This window comes from Dromaius novaehollandiae, chromosome 2 (genome assembly GCF_036370855.1).
Source record: "Dromaius novaehollandiae isolate bDroNov1 chromosome 2, bDroNov1.hap1, whole genome shotgun sequence".
In the NCBI taxonomy this organism is placed as follows: domain Eukaryota; kingdom Metazoa; phylum Chordata; class Aves; order Casuariiformes; family Dromaiidae; genus Dromaius; species Dromaius novaehollandiae.
Window position 1 is genome coordinate 34,744,818 of NC_088099.1, and position 18,042 is coordinate 34,762,859.

At 36.3% G+C, this 18,042-nt stretch overlaps 1 protein-coding gene across 1 annotated transcript in view; it reads right to left on the reverse strand.

The window, feature by feature from the left end:
* Positions 1 to 18,042, reverse strand: part of KCNH8 (potassium voltage-gated channel subfamily H member 8) — a 200,334-nt gene that overhangs the window by 126,411 nt on the left and 55,881 nt on the right. Inside the window, exon 2 of the mRNA XM_026103866.2 lies at positions 7,516 to 7,749. Within this exon, the coding sequence (XP_025959651.2) occupies positions 7,516 to 7,749 (234 nt within the window). The remainder of the gene's footprint in view (positions 1 to 7,515; positions 7,750 to 18,042) is intronic.

Consider the following 18,042-nt stretch of genomic DNA (forward strand, 5'->3'; position numbering starts at 1 on the left):
CAGAGAAGCTAAGCAATGCCTGTTAAAGCCATGTGACATGCTCTCGTTATCCTTATGTGCACTACTTATTTTTTGTCTGCTCTAATTTCTTTTTCCTATCTCCCTCCAGATTAGAAAAACCTCTATTTTAGAAGATAACAGCCTGCCTGATGTAATACATTTACCAGGTTACATTTATAACAATTAGCAAAATACACAGGATTATACAAAAATGCCGTGAAGTAAATGAAATATATTCTGTTTATATACAAAAGGTCTTAAGGACAAATTCATTAATATTTGCAGTCTGCAACTTATTCCTTCCCACCCCCAAAAGATCATTACTGTGTCCCAGTCGTAATATTACAAGGTGTTCAGCATTTGTCAGCTGACTCCTGGGAAAGTACTAATTAAGGTGGCTTATTTATAATTAAATATCCAATATCTCTAGTTAAAGTGATAAAAACTTGTCCTAAAATATTCTGGCTTCCTTATTTTGTAACTATTATATATCTTAATCATGTAATGTAGCCAAACAAAATAATTCTTCAGCATTTTTCTATGGACTGTTTCAGAGTGAGTTAGGCTCAATCCTTCCTTAGTAGTCTATTCTTTGCTTTCTTCAATATTTCCTTTTTGTCATGGCTTTCAGTTGCACAATCCCAAAGCAAGCAAAGTCTGCTTTCCCTTAATTACTATATTTTTGTAATCTATTGTTAGAACTGTGTTTACAACTCATGGTCCCTACTCCTTTTGGATTTTAAGAGCTCCTAATTCAAAATGTAGAGGTAATCACACTAGTAAATATGATTTTTCAGTCTACTGAGGGATGTACTTTTGTCCTTCAGAAAAAAAGCAATAAATTTTCTTAAGCCTGGGTACTCTCTCATATACGTCTATGTACACATGTATGAGTCTATATATACGTACACACAAATGAAAAATCATGTATGTACACATATACACACACACTTTTTCATTTCTCTCAGTTTCTTCCAATAACCTGCCTAACTTTCGAAATTCTGTCTGATATTTCTGATGTCAGGAGAGGTGTAGCCCATATTCATCTGAATACAACCATATTTTCAAATGACATTATTGTGCTGTTGAACTCATTATTTTATTGTCTTAAAAAGAAGCTTCAAAGAGGACACAGGATTTGTTGTTTACTGTAAGCAGTACCAAAACAGGCCACTTCACCTGCAATGAAAATGTTCACTTTTTCAACTCTAAGTAACATCTGATAACAGCATAACTAAAATAAATTTGTTCAAAATATTGAAGAGATCATGATTCTGGTGTCTCTGCGGGTGACAGCCCCTAGAAATGGAAGGTCCACAGTCTGCAGAATGGAAGATCTCCCACAGTTGGGAGGATTTGCTGGTACTGCAGCCTCATGCTTATTCATAATGTTTTGGACAATTTTTCCTTGGAGGAAGAAGGGATTCTGCTCACTAGACATTCATTCACATTGAAAAGCTCCATTTTATAAACTTGCCATTTGTTTTCCATCACTTTTTCCATTAGGTAAGGTCAAATATGGTTTTTGTTTAAGAAGAACATCAGTGCCTCTATAGTTCATGCCTACTATTTCATTCTTATCTGTTAGCATGCATCAAGGGTTTTAACTGAGTTTGAGAATTTTCTTTGAGCACATGATTCAAGAATTTTAACTTGCATTTGAAATTCTGCCAACTGACAACTTTCTGGAAGGAAGGGACTAAAGATGGAACCTGACAAGAAGTCATGCCACAGATTTAGCCTCAATATCACCATCCTGTCAGGTTATGGTTTTTGTACAGAAGGATTTTGAAACATACTCTGAGGAGTTACATAAGGCTGTAGAGAGGATTAATCTCCTCAGTTCACCACTTGAATCCATGTGAGCACATGCTGAAAACAGGCTTTGAGCCTGCTCATTGAAAAGAATTATAGTAACCCCATCAGTTGGAAAGTAGTAGGTTTTAACCTTTTCGTTATTTAGCCACTCTCTAAAATTGCACTGCTTTCCCTAAGCCAAATCAGTAAGAGGTTGCAATAGACAGTGCTGACAGGAGCATCATGCTGCTCTTTCAATAATTGTGGAGCTACTGCATGAATTCATCGCAATTGTCAGCATGAAGGCAATTAGATAGAGCCTAGGGCACAATTCAGTAAAGGGATTTAAGGATCAGAAACAAATTAATGAAATTGTCAGCAGAAGGGAGAGATGTGATCACCAGAAGAAATGATAATTTGTTCTTTTTTTTAAAAAAAAACAAAGAACAGCCTAATGGATGGTAAAGCACAGGGGCAAAAGTCAACTTTTCGCTGGAGCCTAACTAAAAATCCTCATAAAAATAAAAGCTTATCAACAGCCTCAGTGAGGTCATAAAATCACGAGAAAATTTTAAGAGAAGAGTGACTGGTCTGACTTACTAAAAGTATCCCACCACTATATAAATAGATGCACTTAAAACAAATATGTAAAAGGGTGCATAACTAAGCAATAATGAAATATATCATGCATACAGCATTACTAGCAACCTTTCATATTAAGTGCAGCTGAAAGCCCAGGGTGCCTATGTGGAAACAATTATCTGTAAGCATCTGCAAGCAATGAAGGGCTATCCCTCTGTAACAATGCAATAAACAGTAGGAAACTCGCATATGAATTTAGTTGCTTATCTCTGTCCTTCCAGTAGAGCACATCTTTTCTCAGCAAATTACGCTTTTAATAAATCATGCTGTTATTAAAAGAAGCTATTAGTCGACGTCACCACTAGTGCCATCAGAACAAAGTATCAACACTGTCAGTTAGTAAGCAACATTTTTGTTGAACTCTCATTAAATTCCAGTAAAAGATCACAGGTACTTCAGATCACATTGCTAACAAGGCATTTTACCACCATTTCTTTCATCTAACTGAAATTCATCCCCTGGTTTTGTCTTGTAGCAAGCATTCAGTGATCGCCTTCATTCTAGACTCTGCAGACTTCACCTGAGGGCTCTTCACAAGAGTGGAGGGAAGTCTGCCCCAACTTCTTCTCCCCAGTGCAGGGCTGCATTGCTCCCTCTGCAGCAGCAGGGAGTGTCTCCAGCACTTCTACACATTTCAGAGCTACGTGTGTTTCATCAGTGGCTGTGAGTCAATCAGATCGAATGTTTGGAGGGAAAAGGAGCTAAAGTATTTCCTCTCCTATGAAAACGGAGGAAAATAAGGATGTGTCTACATACATAAGTATAGTGTTCTTTAAAATGAAAGATTTCCCAAAGATCTCTGAAACTACTATTGAGCTAAAATGGGGGGGGGGGGGGGGGGGGAGAGAGAGAAGATGCTTTTCTGAAGCACGATTTATGAATGATTATTTACGGTTCATGAAATTGCAGTTAGATATTACCATAAGATTCATTTTTCAGTGTTGCTTGCTCTTTTGATCCTCCCACTCCTACATTTTATACTATATTTAGATAACATGACCAAACTAACCACAAAAGCTTTTTAATGTTCCAATTTATAGACCATATTTCTAAGGCGGAGCAGTGGTGGAACAGCAATGAGGTCACATTGCTATGGACTCTCCTGCTTGTCAAGAGACTTTCTCTACATAAGTAACTCATTATCTAATGGTGTTTTAGCCATGTATGCAGGTATGCAGTAACTCTGCAAGAGACTGACTTTCATTCCTTCTCCACTCGTATTCCACTCTCCTAAAATAGTACCTTGTTCCTGAGCTCTCTTCCAGATAAAAGTACAGAATTATTAAAACATGTATTCTCCAACACTGTTGGGAAGGGTCAGACAGAATACCTTGATTTTTTTACACTGATTCTTGAAATTAAAAATTTAAGAAAACATATCTGAGATATGAACTTCATTTCAAAATCAAACCAATAACCATGGCGTACCTTCTTGATCTTCTAAAATACCAAAAGCTTACCAAAATCTTTAGGGCCAAGAACTATGACACACATAGCTAACACATACCTCAGTGTTTAGAGCAGTTTACAGGTAGAAGAAAAGAACTTCTCGAGTCCCAGTAGTCTTCTTACAGAATGAAGCCAGCTCAACATATGGGCAAACCCTAGGGCAACTCATAAAGGTGGTCCAAGCAGCAGCTTCTGGTTCTATTCCTCTGACAGTGGGGATTTTTAATTGCTCACAAATGTCTGTGCAAACAGCCCTATTGCTGGTTTGAGGAACAGGCACAGTGGACACCACGCTGAAGCTGCTCGAAAGTTCATTAGTCACCAGTGGCTATCATTGATGATGCAATGTTTCATGTAAGTTGCAGATGCGCAGTAAGAGGCCAATTTCCTTTAATTAAAGAAGGTTGTAGGACTACTGCAGATCACAGGGGTGTGGGTGTAAGAACAGACCCCTTTTAAAAGGCTAGAAACTGATTTGAGATATAGGGAATGAGTCTGATGGTTTCTAGAAGGAATCAAGGTATGACTTTCCCGGCAATTGAAAACAGATAGTTTACTTCGGACTGAGTATGTGATTATAGGGCTTATTGTCACATCCTCTTAGGCTGTCTACAGAAAAGAAAAAACCTCCAGTCTGCTGCTTGTTAGTGCTTTAGTTCGGGGACTTCTGAAGACCTTATTTAACTTCAGTACTTGTAGCTGGTAAGTTTCTTCAGTGTTTTGGCAGGGAGAAAAAGAAGGGATTTTCTAAATGTAGTTCTTTAGCATGATGTTCATCTGCTTTCAGATTACTCTAGAAGTAAGATCCAGGGAGTGGGTTCTCTTCTCAGCTGCACTGATAAATACCAAGCCACTTGAATTCAGCAAGGTTATTCTGTATTTACATGATCATAATAGACAACTAAATTTGTTGCAGATGTTTTCAACAAAGTCTAGCAGTCTACTCTGTCAGCCCAAAAGTATCCATAACACTGCTCTTTAGATAGCGTAGCAAGGTGGCATAGAGTGTGTGTCAAGGCTGTGAATTAGAGGAGTCAAACCTACTATAACATTTTTGTTTAAACATTATAGAATGAGCAACTTTTCTTGGCACAGAACCAGAACTGTCTAGGCTGTTTTAAAGCTATCAGGATTTGTCTGAGTTTCTGCAAAGCAGTATTAAGAATGATCAGGGAAATTTAAAATGTTAATTTTAGTTTCTAAACTCTGAAACAGTCCCTGGGATGTTCTTGTAATATCAGGCTTGGGTTGTAACCTCTTCTATGCTGACTGCTCTTAGGTTTTCTCCAGCAGGATCTCAAGTCTTTTGCTTAAGGAGACTTTGCATTTTGTGATCGTATGTTGAAGTTACTGATGTTCATTTACTCTTGTAATTAAGCCTGCAGAGCAAGCCTGTACCTCTGAACAGAGGTCTAAAGCCAGATACTGAGTTACACAGACATTCTAAAGCGATCATAGGGCATCGAAATTTCACTCTATGATGACCAGACCTTGCTAATCACTCTTCCCTCACCCATCTATGTTCCTGGCATTTACTTTGGCACCAGCCCAGTAGACAATTACTTTTAATATCAGGGGACCCTCAAGATAGCCATACAGTCATTTTGGGGCCATTATTCTGAAAGTTCTTTTGCCTTAAAATGCTTTTAAAACATTTGTTTATAACACAGACATCCCTTTTTTCCTGCCAATGTACTATGCAGCTCTGTTGAAAAAATAAGACTATTTTTAAGATAAATTTTGCTTTTATTCAAGAACATTCTCATGTTATTTTAATAGTTATTCATTTCTGCTTCCCAATTGTACAGAAATACATGAAAATGGAAAAAATAACAGGCAGTAAGGGAAATTTATTCATACTGAGAAAATGTCTTGGAATGGCTTTCATTCAGATTATACACAAGGATGAAAATGGAAAAAATAACAGGCAGTAAGGGAAATTTATTCATACTGAGAAAATGTCTTGGAATGGCTTTCATTCAGATTATACACAAGGATGTAAGTAGAATGGATTGTGGGAATTCTATTATCCTAAGCAATTTTCCTTTACCTATTTATCTGGTTAAACTGCTTCATTGATAAGCAAATCGAACTGCACTTTTTTTTTGCCTGCATTGATCATACCTGTTATAGGTTTGAAGCACCCCTTCACAGCACAAAGGAGCCACAGTTTATGCTTTAGAACCAAGCCAGTGAAATGAGTATGGTAGCTTTACTTCTTGCATTTACATACATTGAAATCTCTTTCTCACTGTGCCTAATCATCACTCTACGATACTAGGGAAAAGCAGCCCTTATGTTTCTGGATTAAGATAATTTTTTCCCCTCACATTCAGACAGGATTTACAAATCTGAAACTACTTTCTTTGAATAACCTTCCTGAAACACAGGTTCAAGAAACTATTGGAGTCTCAAATGCTAAAAGCTAAGAGAAGGAAGCATTCAACAGGATCTTCAAAGAACTTTAAAATTCATATTATGAAAAATAGAAGTCATGAACACAAGTCAAGTAGGCAATCTTTCTCCTTGTACAAGTCAGAGAAAGAGGGGCTGTCTTCTCCCAACTCTCTAAAAGACTGCCTGTCTTCTTGACAGTATATTCCTGTTACTTTTAGGAAAGAATTTTTAAAGGTGTTTAATAAAATCGTAATAACATTTGAGAGGAAAATGTTTCAGCAGCAAAGACATAAATAGGATCTATGAGGAAAATATGTAGCCTAAACACGTGCCTAGAAATTGTGCATTAAAAAGAAGTGATGTTTAACAGGCACCTATGGATCATTAAGCATGTGGGAATGCTTCTACGGCACTGGGGGAATTGCAATCCTATTTATATCTCACAGTTAGTGTCATCTGTGACGGGTGGCACATTTTAAAGACCACAAGAAATATGGCAATAAAACCACTTACCTAATACATAGACTGAAGGAGGCTGGTATAAATGACAAACTGAAGAGGGTGCACCATGGGGTACTTTCTTCCATTGTTCGCTTTCTCTTTTACTAGGGAAGCATCCTTGTAAATGCCCCACCATGAGAACAAAAGCTTTTGGAGTGCAGCCCAAAATTTACTGAAGTCTATGAAGTTGCATAATGCTCAGAAAATTTTAATGTGACAGTACATACTTCAATTAGAGTACTAACCCATTCTGAAAATCATGACTGTTGTGTTTATAGATAGTGGCTACGGAGAATGAGTCGCTTAGACCAGTGAATTCTGAACATTTTAATGAAGGGGATGAAAACGTTTCATACCTGTTTTCTGTCTTAAAGGTGAATATTAATTTCTGAATTAGAAAATCAGCAATAGGACTCAGGATAACAAGAAGTAGATACAGTGTCATACCAAGGGCAGAAAATACAATGCCTCATAATACAATTTAGGACTCTGAATTTCTTCTTCTTCTTCATAACTTGTCACATAAGTCACTTTAGTTATATAAAATCACTGACACAAATATAAACACAATCACAATATATACCACAACAATGTGTCCTTATTCAAATGTATTCCTGTAGAGCTGATTATAGACATACAGAATCATTACATGCATATTGTATTTTATACAGGTTAATGTTAAGTTTCATACTTTGGAACTAAAAGAAAAGTGAAGAAAGAAAAACTTACCGTTCTTCTTATAGAACATGATTTCTCCTTTGAATTCTACTTTTTCCTCCAATGACTTCTCAATTTGAAGAATCATCTGCTCATTTGTTTCAGCACCAAGTAAAAATTTACAACTGCAGCTCTTCTGCATGACTTCAGTTCGTGCAAATCCAGCAAGCTCACAGAAGCCATCTGAGCAGTAAACTATAGGGAACCCCTTTGCCACCTGAGCATTTGCAAGGATGAAGTTACTATCTGTAGAAGAACACAAAAGTAAAACATGAATTACAGTCTGAATTCTACATCGTTTGACGAACTACTTCCTTTAGCTTTATAGGCAGGCACAATTGGGCATGCATTTCAAAGTCTCAGGTGCCTGCAAACAAGACTGCAATCTCTATCTCTAGACCATTAGTCTAAACTGAAATCAAGTCTTTTAGCCTGAAGAATACCTTCATTCAGTGGTTCCTCATGCCTAGGTACAGCACACCTCATCACATCCTCATGCAGTTATTTAAGATCACTGCCTCAGAGCTGCTTAGCAGGTATAAATTAGCACATCAAAACAACCACCTGCGCAGAGAGTAGTGATGAACATGGAAGTTTTGGAGAAGATTCACAGGTGCTAAATTATGCTGTCACTCAGATTCCTCTACAGTCAGAACGGACACAGCTGTATCTTAAAAATAGGTAATCTCCCTATGCTCTCAGTAGGCTAAAGCTCACCATTACCAACATCCAAACTTATTTCTTTTATATAATCCTTCAAAGAAATTCTTAGAAATAGAGTTGAGGCACACTCTGGGGCCATGTGGAATCATTCACCTTCTGCTTTTTTCTCTTTCTTTCTTTTTCTTTTTTTTTTAAAAAGGAGGAGATTTCATTAAAAAATACTACCAGATATCTTTCAGAGCCCCAACATAATTCTTTCATGTAGAAACAAACATATCAAAGGTGCCCTAACACTGTGGCATGTTAATGCATTTTTTTTTTTACTTCTACAATGTGTTTAGGATGTGACTAAGTAGTATTAAAGCTAGTATTTTGATATGAAAACATTTGGACACCAATGAATAAGAAGGGAAGATGTCATCTGAATTCAAACCTTTAAGCAAAGTTTGCAGGCCAGTAGCTCATTTCCACCCTTATTGAAATGTCTTTGAAGGTGTTGTGCCTTAGATTCTCATCCTCAGCTTATGTTAGCAATTCTAGCATTATAGGGTTTTTCAAATTAGCATAGAGATGTTTTCCAGATGTTACATAAAAGCCCTCAGATAGTTTTTTTGTCTGTGTTTCCTTATGTTCGGGGGGTGGGGGAGAAATGCAGTTTTGTGACAGGACTCTGTCTACACTTCATATTGAGGGAAGAAGAACTATTTTTTGTTTATTGCTCATTAAGGCAGATTTACCCTACAGCTTGCCAATGGGAACTTAGGAGCAGTCCAGTCCTAAGAGAGACACTTCTTATTTTTCAGAACTATGCATGTGGATGCATGTGTGTGTGTTAAGGGAAAATACTATTAACTAAGCCAACATCCCTTGATAAATATTTATAAATTTTTAGACAAAAATGAATAATTTTAAATGAAAAAATTCAGGTTGGTATGCCTAAGACCCATACAGGGATATATTATTCATGAATGGGGAGGGGAGGAACAGAATGCATAAAATAAAATATAGCAAAAGTAAGTCTGATTCAGCTTTAACTGTCACAAGAGTTCTACATTCGTGAAATTTCATCAACTACATTACGCTTTATTCACCCAAGGCATAAAATACTATGGCTGATGTTGCTAAGATTTCAATAATTTTAAGACAGTGCTGAGGTTTATTAAATGATTAACTTGCTCTCAAGACTTTGCTTCAATTACCCTTTGCCCATATCTAATTAAAGTCTTTCAATAAGCAATTGTTAAATTAAAACAGATTTTTATCACTTACCAAATACCTATTTTTAAAATATATTTCAGTTCAGTGCAGTGCTTGACTTAGCCTGTCATTTTTATTTGCCTAACTAGGGAATAAATATCATTACCAGCCATGCATTGACATGCTGCTCCCTGTGTCAACACAAAACTAAATTCCCGTGCTACCAAGAGAATTAAAATCATAAGCTTGCACTGCAGTTTAATGATGGTGTTGCAGTGTAAGACCTGCAGATCATGCATCCCAAATGCATCTGTAGCTATCAAATTAATTTACTCCTGGGATTCTTATTGTTTAAGATTAATTATGCAATGCAAAGGCCTTCTTCTTTTTAATCTAATTGTTTTGAATTACCTGAAGTGGAATATGGAACACTGAAAGGACAAAAAGGGTAGGGAGGATGCTATCCGAGTGTAGGAGTGCTTGAATATCATTATGAACAAGAATACAGTGGAGCTTACCAAGTATATCATGATTTTATGAAAAATTTAAGGTGGCCAGACTCTGCTGACATTTACATCAAAATAAAACTATCTCACTTTTGCTGACTTTAACATTCATAACAGGAAAAGGAGTTACTTCTAAAAGTTCAATCCAATGCCCGCTAGAATCAGAGATATTTTTTTCCGTTGTATTGAGAGACGTTGTATTTCTTGAGCTTCATATGTTCAAATAAAATAATAAGTGATGCAGCTATAATCCCAATCTAGTAGACTAAAGGAAATATGTAAATCATTTATTCAAGCAATTCCTTATAACATTTAAAGATCAAGCAACTTAATTTTGTCTGGTAATCATCTCTGTTTTCATCATGTTCTTAACAAATACTTATTAGGTAATAGTTAACATTTACCTAATACACAAAGGAAAAATTCTTTTCAAACGCATCCTAAATTATTCTGGTTCAAAGCATACTTATTCATATAATTTCTTTCTCTAACTTGGAATCTTTAATAACAGTTACTTTTGTTGTGCACGTATAGCACCGCAGCATATTCCACAAACTGTTTAAGTGATAACAGAGGAAAACTCAGTTATTTAATTCAATGCTCTTCAGTGATGACTACTGAGACTTAAAATCCAGAGCAGGAAGAATGAAATTTTATTTTGAATAAAGTATTTGAAATGTATGGACTAGAAGCCAACACCTTTTTTCTTATCTTTGAATTTACAGTAGGAATGTTGAAGTGAGCAATGTAACTCTATCAGTTTGTGTATTTTTGATATGTGATTATATGCACATCACTTCTTTTCCATAATAATAAACAACAGGTTGAGTTTCACTTTGCTCTTCCAGCACATCATCATAAATATTAAATTATTTCACTCAGGCTGATTGGACTTGCTAATCAGTTTGTAAATGAAAGTTGAAAGGGGGCAGTACTAGATTACAGAAATATGGCATATTTTAAAGTCATTAGATTTCCAGATATATCACAATTTTGTGGCCACACTGGTAGGAAAATAAAACTGTTTTTAGATAAGAACTAAAACCTGGCTGAAATTCAAGTTTTGTTGAGAAAGACGTAATTTTGAGCCTTTCTGACTGCATAGGAGTGCAGGTCATTTGCAACAAGAGTAGAACTTCTGCCGATCTCCAGATCACCTGAAACAATAGATCTTCCCAAAATCACGAATAACACTCTTCCACTCAGAATCACAAGTGCAGTAAAACTGTGCAAAATAAATCAAAATATCCAAGTTGTGTACTTAAATGTTAACTTTGAATAAAAAATAAACTTGTATCTTCAAACATGCATGTGATGTATAAAGGCTGCTTTTAAAAGTTCTTTTAAAGAAGAGACGAGAAGCCTAGACAAAGAAATCCAACATTTGATCAAGTTTCTCCTTTAGCAGTAATACAGCAGAGAAGGATGAATACAACAGAATTATTCCACATGTATCCACTAGAATTTAAAAACAAGTTTGTTTCAACTATGCTTCTTTTCCTTTGCATTCATTTTCTATGAAGACCGAATGACCCTTTTCACATGAATATTTGTAGAAAGAGTGTTATTAGTAGGTGGCGTGCCTGTATTTGCTTTGGAAGCAGTACGTATTGGAGTGGATAGGACATTGATCATCAGCAGAAGACTCGCATGGTTTCCTGAAACTTTCAACAGATTCAGAGCACAAACTCAGGCACAGTTAAACAAGCTGAACCAGAATCACACTAACCATGTCTTCAGTCACAGGCTTACACACTATTGGCTTTTTCAATGACTATATTGATATCTGAAAAGTATAACCCAAGACACAAAGATTTATATCACATGCTATACCATGTAATACCGAAGGACAGGATTGTTAAATTTCAAACAACAGAGTTTCAGAATTGAGATAATGAAAGGAAAAGTCTACTATGCAATTCTCTCCTTCATAATTAACGCACACAATTTATCTGACTGTAATGAGATGTTACATTTAAACTCAGCACTCCCTTGCTATATCTGTCATCTTATTTAGAGAAAAATGACAAAAGAGTTCTTTAATATGCTGGCTGTCTGCTATAAGTCTCACGGTAGTGTTTCCCTAATTCTTGTAACTGTTCTTTTCAATCAAAGCCCAGATGGTTTCTGCAAGATTTCAACAACTTTACCAGTGACGAGAACATCGACTTCTCATGTAACTGATCACAACCAAATACCATTCTAATTTTAAGTATTTTATTTATCATTGAAATAATAATAAAAGCCTACAAAAGAAAAAAATCTCAAGCAATAAAGGAATTTACATTCCTTAAACAAATGATTCACACAGCTACTCTGTAGGATGGAGACCAGCCCCAAATTCTTCCAGATGAGAAGAGTTACTACACTTAGGTTTGATTTCACAGTTCCTGTATAGGCAACCTAACAGAAGTCTCATTCTAGATTCACTTCAGCTAGTGCTACAGAGAACATGAGCATATTGATAGTTGTTAAGAATAGCTAATTGAATAATTAAAATAGTATATGGAAATATTAAGCTTTGTGTCAGCACATTTAGATGAGTGAGTGAGTGAGTTTAATTAGAGTTCAAGCTTGTTTACCAGCTACTATGCTTTAACTGTGATTGAGACCAAAATGATTTTATAATGCATACACTTCCAAATATTGAAATTCCTCTTGAAAATCTCAGTGAAATTAATTGGGTTAATAATGCAAGGTTAAGAGTTATTCAGACCTAGCTGAGTGAGAAATAGCTGTTTACCAGTACCTCTCCCCACTTTTCATTAAAAAGCATTTTATATTTCAATGAATTTGCAATAGTACTGCAAAAAGATAGAATTGTTGTATAATAGACCACAGGTATGGACTGATGAACAAAGGACCCACCATTATAAGCTGCACAGTTGGTTTAATTGGTTAAATAATTTCGTATGAAGGCTGACATTTATTTAATTCTCAGAGAAATATACAATTGAATAACATTTACTAATTCAGAGTACAAAATAATATTTGAAGTACCTAGTCCTAAGTATGTACTCAGCTCGAGGGCCAAGCTGCCACAGCTCCCAGCTAATCTGTGGTGCCAAAATGAATTCTCACTACATACAAAAGTTCTGAATTAAATAGCTGAGAAATCAACATTTTGCTCTGGATTCACAATAATATTTAGTCTGATAGTGAAAATGCTTCATGGCATATAATACTTACAGCTATAAAAAGAGTTAAAACTGTATTGCAGTTTAGCAGGAGATACTGATGTGAAGCTTGAGCAGCTGGATGCAAAACCACCTCACAGTCTAATTGATACATACAAACAGTAAGTCATTTAGGGGGAAAAAAAGTCATTTAAGAAACTTGGTGCTTAACGATCTTAAACCCACTCTGCAGTGCCTTTAATGCACCGCATCAGCACTACAGCTTTCTTCATGAAGAAAAAACAAACAACCCCCCCTCCCAGACAGTACTGGGGTACTGTCAAACAAAAAAAACCCTGATCCCTATTCCTAGCACAATGCAGATCAAAAAGCCAGACAGTATCACACCAAGGGGGGTGAGGTGAACTGCAAAAGCCCCAAGCCAAAATAAGTGCTGATTTGAAGGGAGCTGATGGTGAACTGGATTCTGGGGAGACACAGACACACACGCTTATCAGCAACTCTATTACTGCTAACCTATTAGCACAGAGGACCTTTCAAGTAAAATAATCATCACAACTGTAAAGTATCTGGATGATCTGGAAGGCAACTGGACATATATCCTGACTTCAGGAGCTACATTATTTAAAGTCACGAAGCACCAAGACAAAAGAGGTAATAAATAATATGAATGAGTTTGTGTGAACTATCTTCCACACTTAGGATTTATGTCATTCTAATTTTAAAAATGTTTTGTAAATAAAAAAACCCGGTTCATAGAGAATAAAGCTGGGAAACATTTTGCAGAGATAACTTTAAAGTTCTTCAAAATTAAACTTCATTAGGAGAAGCAGATATCTATAACTCTTCCTCAGAAGGAAATTTTTAGTAGTGTAGAATATCTCTTTTCACTTTTTTTACTATTTATCTTTTTTTATTTATTTACCTGGTGTTACACATATAGTATGCATAATGACAATTTAAATGCAACGTATAAAGTTGAAGCAAGGTTGCAATGAAATATTTCTTTTCCCATTCTTAAAAGCTGTGTTAATTTTGACAAAAAAAAAAAAAAAAAGAAAAAAAAAGAACAGTGAAGACTTACTTCATATTTCACCAGCTTTATTTGTGCTATTATTGTGCAGGGACTGACTGCATGTAGTACTGACTTAACTAAAAAAACTATATTGCAATGGTCAAATATGTACATACTAGTGTGCAGTTTTATATATACTGAAATGCTGCAAATAAAACAGCACTGGTGGAAAAGCAAAATACAAAAAAAGAAAATACTAGCAGCAAAGAGACACTGCAATTGATGAGTCACCAGCATGGTATAACAATGTACAATGTCATTCAGAAGTTTCTCAGTGGGGATTAAAGGTGATTGTTTACTTGGCAGGACTGAAGCCTTTATCTCTGAAAAAAAAATAAGCTTTTGTTTGGTTGGAAACTTAAACGGTTATTTTCTGCAGTACCCACTGGAAAGCAAAAGTCCTGCCTCCACAGGAAACATATTTTCTAATTTCTCCAGTAAAGTAGGTAGAATTTTTAAGTTCTTCTACAAAGCTCAAGGGCCATTTGTGTAATGCGGCTATACCTAAGTTGGTGTTTTTTCAGACTGTTCTGATAGTTTACACTTCACCTGGTCCTGTAGATGGGACAGCTATAACTCAGACTAATACACAGAGTTCTCACATGATCAAGTCATATAGACTCATGATTTAAGACCATGGGATCTTGATTTAACCCCAAGGGCACAGCTGAGGAAAAAGGTTTGCGGATCAACAGTCCTCACGAAAGGAAGCATTTTCAAAGACAAGAGTCACATCCTTGTTAGACATCTACATATCTGATCCCGCCCATACCTTTTGTTATTGCTTGCTTGAAATAAGAATGAAATAAGGAGTTAAAGGCTGGGTTTTTTTTACAGCTGTTCTAAGCACTAGCCATGTGACCTACTCACAATAGGCACTGATCATACAAGATTTGCACCACTTTATATTTTTTGGTGTTAGTGTCCTACATATGCCATTAGTAAGTACCATGCCTGCTGAGCCTGGCTGTAATACTCCTGCAGCAGGTAGTTCTTTGGATATTTGTCCTCAACATATGTACAGATGCTGATGTTGCAGTATATCTGAGTAGGCAGATGTTATGGATGTTGCAAATAGAAGTAGCTGAAAAATATAGGAACTAGACTAACTGGCTGTTATTAGTACACACCTGAGGGAAAGAAAGCAAGATACATATTTTGAAGCCAGTGTGAAATGACTTTAAAATATCATTTTCCTGTCTCACTGAAATTTAATGCTCCATTCTTCCTATGAGGCAATGTTGATTATGGAGTGGTAGCCCAGGGGGTTGGAAAGTACCCTGATGACAAGAATACTGGAAATGAAGGACTAGATTTCTTTACAACATGATGATTTAGGGTTGAAGAGCTATTTAACTACTGTTGAGAAAGTTTCACCTTATCACTTGAAATGCATAAAATCTGTGGAAATTTATTTCCCCATTGGAACTGACCATGGAAAAACCCTGTGGTACAACATATTCAATATAGGAAAGAAAGTTATCAGTGAGTATATAAAGAGCATATTTTTAACTCAGAAATATAAAGGGATCTGAGGACAAAGTTGAAAAACTTCATGGCCTTTCCCCTTCATCTTGTTTAGACCATGCAAGGCCAGTTGAAACTGCTTGCTGTCCACGTGCTGAGCACAGGGAACTTCTGGTCATTATTCATGAAAAGAATGAAGGAGAACAAATTGCATTTGCAGCCCCTGAAACACTCCGTGGAAGAAACTGAGAACAAACTGTACCCTCTGAATACCGAAGACTCCAGCGAGGCACAGATGTCATAAATGTACTAATTCTCCTCTGGCAGCAGCAGGGCACCTTACAACACTATTCATCACCTGTATGAAAGTGATCTAACCTCAAAATAGGCCCAGACTCGAGTCTGTGTTTAATGAGATGGCAAAAGGGACAGCAGCCGTCCAGCACCATCTGCCTAGCCTAGCACTTATGCTTGGTGATGGAGCATCCTCAGCTTCCAACCCATCACTATCACAGGTGCATCTGGCCCTGCACATAGTAACAACACATAGCTTTTGTATACAATTTTCATTCCCACATGCAAGATACCCAAAAAGCAGCATCCAGACCTTCCTTGTGTTAAAAACACTGGCTGTTCAAACACCATGTAATATGTGCATTAGTGTTATTGTCTCTGAATAAGAAACATTCAGCATTTCATACAAATGCTACAGCTGTATGACCCTAAAGTTGTCACCTGAAGTGGCTCAAAGGTATTCTCATGTACGCTAGCTCATATACATAATTTCTGGGGTGTTCACTGTCACTTTAATAATCCTCTACAACTCCCATAATGATGTGAAACTACCTTATAAAAGCTTCTACTGAAGATTTTTCTTTATAATTATTACACTTCACTATTTAGATGCCAATACAGTGCCAGGACTCTAAGGTTAAAAGTGACCATTCTGAGCCTTTGCAGTTTACATGCTCCTCTCTCACTTCCTGAAATGGAATAGAAATCTTGAATTAATTTTAATAGGGAGAAGCAGTCTCCCATGTGTCTGTTCCTATGAAATGAGTTCTCTGATAACACCAGGAATTTCTGCATACAGTTTTCTCAAGAGAAGCAATGCTAATCTAAAATGGTACTGTGGAAATGAAGTCTGTTTACAGAATGTTCTTCTGACACATTGACACAAATTATGTCAAAAAGATGCTTCAGAAACTGATGAGCAGTGTCCAGGGAATGTCATTTCCAGAACAGGTAGAGTTCTATACTTCAGTGTTTATGAAGAGTTGTACTGTGGACCTCAAACTCGCCCTTGCTGGAGCTTGGTTTCCTCTTAATTCTGAGAATCTCATAAAAGAGCTCATTAATGTTGTATTCTTGAGTAAGATCTGTGAGCAAAACTTCTTTTTGGGGTGGAAGGAGATGTGAGGGAAATTACAGGTGGGAATGTGATTAGGTTACCACATTCAAAAGAAAACACACCACCTTGTTGTGGGTTTCCCAGCTGAGAATGACCTAGTGAAAAATCCAGATGGAAAAATGCTGAAAACTGTGGAGCAATCATTGTTGTAGGTTAACAAAAAAGCATAATAATCTTAATGGAAAAGTAAAGTAGGTGCCTGAGAAACACATAGGCAACTGTTTCTTATAATGAAGCTAGTATGGACAGCTTTCTTTCAGCTAGCACCTCCTGAATGATTGACGTTGATTAGGGCAGGAGCACCTGAGCCTTGATCTACTGATTTGTGCAAAGATCCTAATAACCAAGGAAGATGCTTGGGGAACCTGAAAGAGATGAAGTGAACATTACCAAAAAGGGTCTTCTGGAGAAAAATCCAGATTTTGGCTGAAGAAGGGGACACAGTCTGAGAAATTTGAAGCATCTGGAACTTCCTTGCAGTAAGGAGAACAAATTTAAATAGGCAGTAAAACCATCAGGCTTTTGTTTACCTTAGAAGAAGAAAATATAATATGGTCTCATTATCTCAGTGAAAGAAAATCAGGCACAGTAAAAGGCAACTGTCAAAAAAATCCATGCATTCAACCTCAGAAAACTTAAACAGTGCAAACAAGAAGCAGCATACCAAAATCATGAAGGAAATGAAGACACGTGGTTATTCCAAAACCTAGGCCTTTGTTTTGTATCTGCTTGCTTTGTTTTATTTTAGTTTTTTTTTTAAAGGAAATAAAGATGTTACATAACACAAAACAACCATTGGCATTTGCCAATAATGTTGTTTTCATTCTGATGTGGAACAAAACCCCAGAAAAAAAGATGCCTTAGTAAATCAAAATAAGTAATATTTCAGCATTCAGTAATTAACCCAAAATAAACCCTCCAGTATCCCAGGAAAAAAAAATTGTATCTATTAATTATTCTGTAGTGAGTCACTGGCGTTAGGTAACAGCAACTTTTCTAACAATTCTTTGATCAAAAATATAAGTTTTGGTTTCAACTAAATTCCGCTTACTGATCCAAAAAGTTTTAAATAAATAAATTTTG